The sequence below is a fragment of the Pteropus vampyrus genome, unplaced genomic scaffold (assembly GCF_000151845.1).
Source record: "Pteropus vampyrus isolate Shadow unplaced genomic scaffold, Pvam_2.0 Scaffold248, whole genome shotgun sequence".
NCBI lineage: Eukaryota > Metazoa > Chordata > Mammalia > Chiroptera > Pteropodidae > Pteropus > Pteropus vampyrus.
The window spans coordinates 821489-831816 of NW_011889029.1; the positions used below are offsets into that span (position 1 = coordinate 821489).

At 41.8% G+C, this 10328-nt stretch overlaps 1 protein-coding gene across 1 annotated transcript in view; it reads right to left on the minus strand.

Annotated features, from left to right (window-relative positions):
• AIDA (axin interactor, dorsalization associated) overlaps nucleotides 1-10328 on the minus strand; it is a 29731-nt gene that overhangs the window by 8743 nt on the left and 10660 nt on the right. The window contains exons 3-6 of the mRNA XM_023520112.1: nucleotides 5809-5862; nucleotides 5324-5378; nucleotides 1752-1815; nucleotides 1410-1516 (exon numbers count right to left, since the gene is read on the minus strand). Coding sequence (XP_023375880.1) covers nucleotides 1410-1516; nucleotides 1752-1815; nucleotides 5324-5378; nucleotides 5809-5862 — 280 coding nt within the window. The remainder of the gene's footprint in view (nucleotides 1-1409; nucleotides 1517-1751; nucleotides 1816-5323; nucleotides 5379-5808; nucleotides 5863-10328) is intronic.

Here is a 10328-nt window from a genome sequence, read left to right on the forward strand (position 1 = left end):
ATGTGTTTATATAAAGACCAGTTCACTCCAGAATGTTTTAGAAACTGTGTGAAAACGTTGACCAAGCAATAGAGCAAGCGTGCAGGTGGGTGTGAGGGCCTCTGCCACTGTGGGCAGGGTGGGGGTGGCAGGGCAGGCATCAAGGCCCCTGCGGGCCGGCGCAGTGTCCAGCGGTCGACACCATCTCCCGCGTGCAGCTGGCCCGTCGGTGGCCCTTCGTCCTTCGCCGATAACTTGTGCCCAGGAAGCTGATAACTGCGCAGGTCACAGCACAAGGAGCGAGATGTCTCCTCTGCTGGTTCAAGTCTACGTTGTTTGCACTGCACAACGCCTCATCCCAAAGGAGTATTAAAGATGCTGGCACAGTACTGCACTTCTATTACCCAGAGACTTCCCTGGATGACACGACTGTATTTAACCATAAAGCTTCTGGAGTCTACTGGAAAATGCATCACATTACAGCGTATCGCTGTACTTCGTAAAGTGAACTAGTTTATTAGAAATGAAAACCCCAACAGTACGGAGTAAAACGGTAAGTAGGATAGGCAAGAAATCGATCCAGGTGCCTGCCCTAGGTTATCTATGGGGAGAGCCTCAGCGATATCTCCTGCAAGTAACAGGCTGGCCATACGTGATTTGCTTGCCCAAAACAAGATGGGAAAAATAAAGGGCATTTGCTCAGTACATTCCCCTGGATCCTGTTTTGATGACCACAATTTGATTCATTAGAGCAGTACTCACTGCAGCTCTCCGGAAGACCTGCCTGGCCCAGGCTAGTCCGGGAACCTGGGTTTGGGGAGGGCTCCCCGTGGCCTCTGGTAAGAAGCCCACTAGGCCTAGGCTGCCTATGCACACAGTGTGGATTATGCTGAGTATCTGCCTCCTCTGAGCGTCTGGAGTCTGGGCCAGCGCTAGGCGGAGGGGGCCACGTGATCAGGCCCCAGTGACAGCCCTGGGCACTGAGTCTCCAAGCGGCTTTGCCAGAGGGCGACAGTTCACACGTGTTGCTACAAGTCGCTGCTGGAGGAACTAAGCGCAAGCGTGTGAGTCCCGGGGAAAGGGCTCCTGGAAGCCGCTGCTGGCTTCCTCACTCAGGCGACTTTTCCCTTCGCTGACTGCTTTGTGTTCTCCTGGCGACAGAGCACGGCGGTGGCAGTGAGGGCGCCCGCGTGCTGGGTCCTCCCAGCGCATGGGCGAGCGCGAGGGTGGAGGGAGCCCCGACGCAGACCTCAGACGCTTTCAGACAGCGCTTCTCCAACAGCCACTACCAAAACACGGCCACGAAACCGGCTTCACACCGGCAGAGCCCTGAACAGGGTCAACTTCCCGCTAGCGACACCGAGACGCATCCCCGACACCCGACCGGGACTATGTCACCTGACGCACATGTGCCGACACGCGGTACCCACCGGGGACCCTGGCGGGAAAGGAGTCGGGAGACCCTGCTCCAGCTCCGCCCTCCTCTTCATCTTCTTCAAATTCCAAGTTTTCTTCTTCGCCGGGCGCTAAAATTCTCCTACATGCAAAAAGGACAGAAAAAACAGCAAGCTGCAAAACGAAATGTGCTAGAGAAGCCGCAAGCTGCTCCCTTCCCGGGTCAGATGTTGATATAGAAAATACTGACATAAAAATGTTGATATATTGATATCAATGATATCAGTGTTGATATGAAAAATCTAGAAATATCCGAAAACAGGTGTAAAAGAAGATGACAAAATAAGAGGACAAATATTAGTGCTTATTTATTTTACCTTAAGGGAACAGGCTGAACATCAAATGGGAATTCTTTATTATATGTAAGAATATTCTTTAGGACTAGAATAAAAAGAGAAAGACACATGAATTCTTTCAGGAATCAAAATTTAAAATTTTACCATACATGACTTTTTTTTTTAATCAATTTTACTATGCATTTAAAAATTAACTTTGTAAAAATTCCTAGTCTTAGCATCATCCAAAATCACAATGCATTTGTCCGTTGACTTACAAGTCTTAACAGAATGAAAATATCCGTAGTATATTCTAGGTACCAGTAATTTAGAGCACTATCAGATCTCCAAGGAGAATATGTTCCAGAGTCTCAGAGCCCTCATGGAAAGTGAACTTCATGGGAAATGATCCCCAAAATAGTTACGTGTGCAAAGTCCCAAGTGAGACACGAGCACCAGAGATAAAAACGCCTCCTTCCTGTACTATGTCAATCAAAAGACATCAAAGATGATCAGTCGGAGGTCCATGACCTTGTCCTATTCTGTGTCCCGATGAGATTTCCCCTCAACTCCATGAAACTGGTTACGTTTGCTAAATCTGGTTATAATTCTCATATACATTTATTACACGCACGTGTAACTTACATACACACATATAAAGTTTATCACTTACGTAAAGGTTATTATGTACACACGTATATGTACACACACACACACACACACACAGACAGGAGAGATCTATCCCCAAGGGAAGTATCCTAACAACGTGGCACCACCCCCAGTCCTACGGCTGTGGTCGATGATGACATCCTGGCATGTGAACTTAGATCAACAATTCTGCCTACACCTGCAGAGGTACCGTAAGTGCAGACCCCTTGCGGAGGCGCTCCGAGCACGGCATCTCGGGCTTCTCACGTAGCCTACGGCTTCCCAGTAACCACCTGCGATCGCAGGAAGGTGCAGCAGTGGCGGTGACTGGGCGATCCAACAGGTTCCTACGATTTTACACTCAGCTCACGCAGCCTGGTTTTGGACTCCTGCAGCTTAGAGTTGAAACAGGCCCGGCACACTGCCACCCCAGTGCGCAGGTTGCAACCGCATGACTTACTCCCATAGGTGTAAGCCTTGTTTACCAGATGTCTTGTAACATAGGCTCCCCTACTGAGTCCATCAGTGAGAGCGAAGGCCAAGTCCAAGTCTTGAGTCTAGATTCTCATGATTCTTATTCTCTTTCTCCCTTCCTCCAGCTCTCACCCTCATCCTTCCTCTGTCTTTCTTCTTCTCAACAAATGTACAGTGAGTGCCCATAATGTCCCATATGCTTTAGGTGCTGAAGAAATGGAGGTGGCCAAGGCAGGGGCTCCTGCCTTCGTAGGACCTGGCTTTGGAAACACAGACTACGAATGTGCTAATGAACTGCGAAGGCACGGACGTGACGACGGTGCAGGAGCACGGGGAGAGCGTCAGCTCAGGGGACAGAGCAGGTGGCATCCGAGCCCTGACCCGGCTCGGGAGACAGAGCAGGCGACGTCTGAGCCCTGACCCGGCCGGCGTGGCGGGGGCTGTCCAGAGCAGCCCGGGGGCCAGGCCTCTCCAGGTTTTAGGGGGCAGGGTTTAGGGGGCAGGCCAGAGCAACAACAAAGGCCCCGAGGCAGGAACCGGCTCGGCTTGTTCAAGGAAGAGAACAGACCGTGCAGCTGAGGCTGGATAAGCGAGGGGGAAGTGGCAGAGATTCGAAACCTGATTCACTGACATCACTAGGGATTAACATAAGAAAATTAAATGACTAGTACTTTCAAGATCTTGGTTTAGTATATTTCAGACAAGATTATAAGAGATTTAAAAAACCTTGGAGGAAAAATACATTAGCAAAATAAAGCAAGTCTTACGTGTTGAAAAGTACAGTCATTCATTAATTGTTTTCTTTACAGTCTCAAAAAAGGCAGAGGCCAGCCTGACACAGTATACTTAACTTGAAATATAGTCAAGTGTCAATTTGAAAAAGATGACTAATTCTGATAAAACAATAAATTCAAAATTACAGAGGATATACTACTGAGATACAATACATACACTGATGTCCCCGTAGGAGGCAACAGCAATTAAAATCCTCTAAAAAGAGATTAAAATCCTCTAAAAAGAGATTAAGTACCAAGAAGGGGGAAGTCCGTATGAAAAGCACCATGTAAATTCAAAATATAACAAAATGAATGCCAATAATACTATCTTTCCTTTCCATTCCCACCCCAATCTTAAAAAGATAAAAACAAGCAACCGTAAAAACAAGAAAGAGAAGAGACCAATGCAGATGTTAGTCCCGCTAATATACGCACCAATAACCTCTCAGGAGTTTGAACTGGAGTAGTAGGATATTTAGAATTGATGTCAATATTGCACAATTATAGGTATTAATACAGAGGGTGGTGGAAGGAACATAGGCTTTGGGGTCACTCAGAACCCTGGTAAAAACCCGGTTCTGGCATTTATGAGCTGTGAGGTGATGAGAAAGTGTCTGTTAGCAAATTGCAATTGAGTAGATTTATCTGAGTGCTTGGTATATAGCTGCTACTCTAAAAAATGGTAGCCACTGTCACCATGAAAGATCCTGGGAGGAACGGGAGAAATAAGTGAGCATGTTTACAGGAAGAGATAATAAATATCTGTGGATGAATGGTTTATAGTCATTCCACATATCTAAGGTTCTAAATTTTATTAGAAAACAAACTAGAAAAAAAAAAACTTAACGGAAAACAGTAAGTAAATAAGGAGCCAAAATCCTAATTATTCTTATTAAAAAAAATTGAGCATTGTAATTTTCTTTAGAACCATTATATGATCATTAAATAACCACTACAACCTCCAGTATGTTTTTCTTAAAATAATAGTACATATAGCCAATTGCAAAAGACCACATATTATATCATCCCATTTATAGGAAATGTCCACAGCAGGCAAATTTACAGAGGCAGAAATTAGATGAGCGGTCGCCTTGGCTGGGAGTTGGGGAGCTGGGAGCTGGGGAGCTAGGGCAGTGCCGACCAGTACCAGGCTTCTTCCTGGGGTGATGAAAACACCCTAACATTGACCGTGGTGATATTCAATACTTGTGCTTTTGCCGATATCGCTAACATTTCCTCTAAGGGACCTTCCATTTGAACCACCAAAAAAGCTTCATCTGGCAGCATCCTAAACACCAAAACATTTGAAGCAATATTTTACAACATTTATTGAGCAGCTCAAACAGCTAGACTATAGCTTCTGATGACAGAGTATAAATGGGCATCGATGATTATAATGTAAAATTCTCCAGCAGATGCTACTATAAATGCTTACCAAAGTAATTATTCTCTTTTAAAGCAATTGAAACAAAATAAAGGCTAAAACATGTAGATATAGGTAGAACATAGAATCTAATAATTTTTCATATTCTAAATAAAGGTAAACCAAATAATAGTTACTATAAATATTATAGAAATTACAAAAGCGTGAAAGAATCACATAGGGCTAGATACGAACAGAAATAAATCAAATAAGCATTTATGCTAAGTAATGGGAATATCTCTAATAAATTTTTTGGAAAGGCGTATCACTAAAAAATAGAAAATGAAACTTACTTGGTTCTAGCTTCTTCAGGTCCTCCAGTTTAAATTCTTCTTGGGACTGTGTGGACTGAATTTAAAATATGCACATTACATCTTTTTGTTATAAAGATTTCACTACACTATGTGTCTTTTAAGTGGCGAAAATATTCAAAAAGTAGCCAAATTAAATGAATCTATTTCCTGCTTTCAAAGTAGGAAAGAGAAGTCCCAAAATGGTTTTTGTTTGTTTTGAATTTGGGGAACATTCAGGCTAAAAATAACAGAAAAAAATAATTAAAGTCATACCTTTTAATTCTATAATTTATAAAATATGAACTAAACCTTTTAATATGAGCTTAAGCCATGAATTCCTAGTGTTATAAACCCTTCTGAGACAATACTGCTTTTAGCAGGCATGCTTAATGTTATATCTTAATAGCTTATAATAATTTCTTTTCCTTAATTTTGCAGCTTTTGCAATTGGTTTATGCCAGAAAAACAGGGAAAAACCTGTTTACCTGTAAAGCTGCACTTCGTAATTCCAAGCACGTTGCAATCTTGCCTATGGTTTTCTGTAGGAAAAAGAGAAAGCTATAAATACCGTATATAACTGCGAGCTCTCAAAATCGGCAAGGTAATTTTTATTGATAAAGGATGTACAATTTTAAAAAACAAGTTAAATTTTAGTTCTTTTTAGCATCTTGCAGATTTTAAAGAAGAGAAACAAGAGGCAAAGGGCTGGAATAAGGGAGAGAAGGCGCCACCTAATGTGCCACAACCAATTTTAAATCGAGGTTGCTTTGATGATAGCTTTATGATACGATTTAAAGGGCCATGAAAAGGACTTCTGACATCTTCCCTCCCAAGCTCTGCCTTCTCTTCTTCTCCACAAAGCCTAAAATTCACTAAAAGATTTCCAAATAAGAATATCTGAAAGTTAGCATAATGGTATAATTTAACGTTGACTGAGTTTAATCCTGACTCATTGGATTAAATACGCAGACAAATACTAAGTAAAATCGAGAGTGTAATGAATGGTGGCAAATTGCAGTCAGATCTGTTTTACAGAATATGAGCTATAAAATGAATATGAGTGACAGGGCGTAGTCCTTGCCTTTAAGAAGCTCACGTACCACTACGTAAGATTAGACGCGTACAGAATCACTGTGATATAAAGAAGAGACACTTGATTCCGCCAGTTTCAGCAACGTGAGCCGCGGCATGTTCCAAAGAAACAAGACAAGACTGGGTTAGGGATCGAGCTCCAGGGACCGGGAGGGCTTTTAAACTAAAGAGTTTAGAAACTGTCATGGTTCAATTGTTTACAGTTGCAAACTGAAACCGGGGGGAGACAGGTTTGACACGTGAAGTATGAAGGAGACGGGGTCGTTCTGAAGGGGACCTCCAATGACTGGCCGAGGAAGGTTTCACTGCGGCGGCAAAGAATGACTATCGGGGATGTCCTTTAAGAAAACTGTTGTGACAACAGTGCCCATAGGCTGAAGGGGAAAAGCGCAAAGGCTCAAGGGAAGATCAGTCAGCTATTTCAACTCTCCGGGGAGGTGACGATCAGAAGAAAACGTGAGTGACCAGGCTGGAAAAGGAGACCGGCAGGAAAAATACCTGTCTGCAGGACGGCCGCTGAACTACGCCATCACGTCCTCCCAAGGCAGACATTTCTTAAGTATTTATTAGGAGTAAACACAGACCGTAAAAGTGAAGTATTTTGGTGCAATATTTGCAATGCCATATTCAAAGACATATTCTGGAAACAGATGACATGATTTCTAAATGTACTGATGACTTGCAAAAGTTTAGTAAACTGGATTTGGTGGTTTTCTCTACTGTCAATTTTCTCTGCAAGATAAATGAGAGGCGGAGCGGAGTGACAAGTGCTGTCCTGCCCTCTGGCGCTTAGGTTGGCAGGCGCTATGCCATTATCATATCGACAACAGCCGGTACAGCAACTCACAAAACAGACCACGACTCAGCAAGATATGACTCCTGGCCAAGGCACAGGAACAATACTTACCTATATCCGCAATCTGAAAATTCTTCTTATCTCAATATAAGAGTTTAGAAAATACCCAATTTTATTCTGAAAATCTACAGTTAACAATTACATTTAAATACGGCGACTGCAAAAGAGTTCAAGATACTCAAACTTATTTACTCCTGTCGAACAGCTGCTGTGTAGGAACCAGCGAGCCTTTTCTACATAAAATCTCATCAGCCCCAAATCACTGCTGTTCAAACACACCACTCAAGTCTGACGAAACTGGTAAATCATTTGAAATGCAAATATAATAATACAGTAATAGTAATGGTTAACAACTTTGAGCATTTAACTAAGTGGCAGGCTCTCCTAAGTGAATATACAAACATTAATTCATTTAATCATCACTATAACCTATGAATTAGATACAATCACTTTATAGATAGGAAAATTGAAGAGGTTACGTAACTTGCCCTAGGATCAATGCCTTCTACACACGAGCAAGATACACAACAGAGCAATAATACGCTTTTTATGTTCTTTAAAACATGGTTTTTAAAAAGGATTGTGTCTGTATTAAGTGAGATGTATCGATGAGTACGTCTCTAAAAACTTCTTTTCCTTCTTTACTATAAAGTCCATTTGATTTGATGCTTTTAACTTTTAAGATAAAATGTAGTTTAACCACTGAGTCCACTAATAACCCATTTTAAACTTAAACATTTCTTCAAGTTAAGCAGAAGCGACAGCTTTTTACACAGAATCTACTGAACTATGGCAAAATACCAACAGGCATTATTCATAACTATTTTAAGGGACCACACCCAACATCAGCATTAAAAAAGAAATGAAACACTATCATTTTCAGATGTAGCAATGACTTCTAAAACATGTAGCATTTGTCGATGTCAGAATCCGGTGCTTGCTACTGTAATTGTTTCCCCTTTCTTAAAAACAAATGGTTCAGAAAACTAATTGAGAAGCACAAGGTCACTCGTGCCAGGTCATAAGTACTGACTAGTAACTATTGTACATTAAGACTAAGCACTGAAGGTAAGTGAAGTTAATTTTAGAAACATTTAAATTATTAGCACTTCATTCAAATTACTTGCTCGTGCCTAATATGGTACAGAAATGGAAATTTTCATATTCAGAATACTGGCTGTTTTGCTTGGTCATTGCCAGGAAAACCGACAACTCGAAGAGAGCAACAGAAGGAAAAGATGGAATAAAAATTAGACAACTAAAGAGCTCAATTAATTTTGCTAAAACACGTTCAAAATAATAGGTTCCAAAAATACACATAGTTGAAGTGGTCTAGTCACAAACCAAACTCAATTTTTTAGATTTAAATAGCCAGTTATCTACTCTCTAGCTGAAGGGAGGCAGGGAGAGGAGCAAGAAAGGGGGGTGGCGGTGGAAAGGGGAGACCTGTAAAACACAGAACAAGCAGACAGTGCTGGGATTCTCATCACCACCAAGTCTGATTCAAACAGGGACGACTTTCTAAGCATCATGAGACAGGATGTGCTGTTTCGCCCAGAAACTTACATGAGGAAATCTGTGACACCGAAGGAGGGAGCTTCATGGCACGAAAGCTCTTGGCAGCTGTCCTCTGGCTGTGAAACCCAGTCGTTACTATGACAAAACTATTGAGAACTGAAAGCGAAGTCAACTAATCACGAGGGAGGATCAGACAAGAATCACGAATTCTCTTACTTTCCACTGAAAATCTCTAAGAATACTATGGATAGAAAATCCATGTGAAGATTTTTTATCAACAATTAGTAAAGCTTAGAGAGAGCAACAGTTCTGCTTTAGAGTTTAGACAAAATAAATACTGTGACGATGTGTATTTCATTCTCTCAGAAATTAGGATTTCTCTTATCTTAAAATAATCATATGCAAATAAATATCAATAACCTGAGCTCCAACAAAGCATGTAATATTTTTAAAAGCTTACTGTGAGCTACACAGTGAAAAGCTTCATAAAGAAAGCACTCTAGAAATACGGTTGGTTTTTGAAAAATCTTTCGAAGTCCCGCAAACTAGAGAATGGTTGGCATAATTCTCAAATTTGTCACTGTTAACAAAAACAGTGAAAATAATAAAAGCATAAAGATTATAATTCCAAATACGAAACATCAAGAATGATTTTGCTGAGAATAATGGAAGGAACATTCTCCATTTTCCTCTTTTGAGGAAAACGCAATCGAGTTTATTCTACTTTGGCTTATGTGCCAGGTCTGGCCTTCAATTAATTTTGCAGACCTAACAGTTGGTTTCAGAAGTTCCCATAACGTGTTCCTTCAGAACACTAGACCTAATGAAATGTTCTATAAAGGGAGAAGAAAAACTGCCAAAGGCAAACAAATTTAAGAAATACTCCATTACCCAAACTCTCTAAAGATTCAACATATACATCAGCATATTAAAAGCCCTGACAAGTCGCAAACTCTCTCTGTTGAAAGTAGATCTATTAATTTTTCAGAGCAAATGTCCTCCAGACCACACCTGGGAAGCCTTTGTTTTCTAATCATTTAGTAACTTGGAGCCTCGAACTTCTTCCTTATGTGACATTCAAATAAGGCCGATTTGTCAATATGAGTTTTCTGGCCCGCTGGGAATGTGTCACCTGTATCTGTAAAGAAAACTGAATTTGTGAATGCACACAACTTGCCTCATAATCAGAATGTAGCACACAATGATTTGGAGGTTCTTCTCCAAGCCCAAGGATAGGCAGGAGGGCACAAGCTCTCTGTAGTCACAACTGGCAGCCACAAATGCCTCCTCGGCAGGTATCATAAATAACAAATACCGCAGAAATCAGGTCTCCAGGGGAGAGGGGTCCAGGACACCTCAAAGGTAGAGGTATGAGAAGGATTTAGAGATCCCTGTTGCCATTGTTTAATGTTATTTAATCCCTCATTTCGTATATAAGGAGATGAAGGCGCAGGGCCAGGGCCAGTACTGAACGCCGAGTCCTCGGACTCCAGACCGCAGGCTCGCTCATCTGGGCCACGCTGCTCCCTGGGCCTTAGA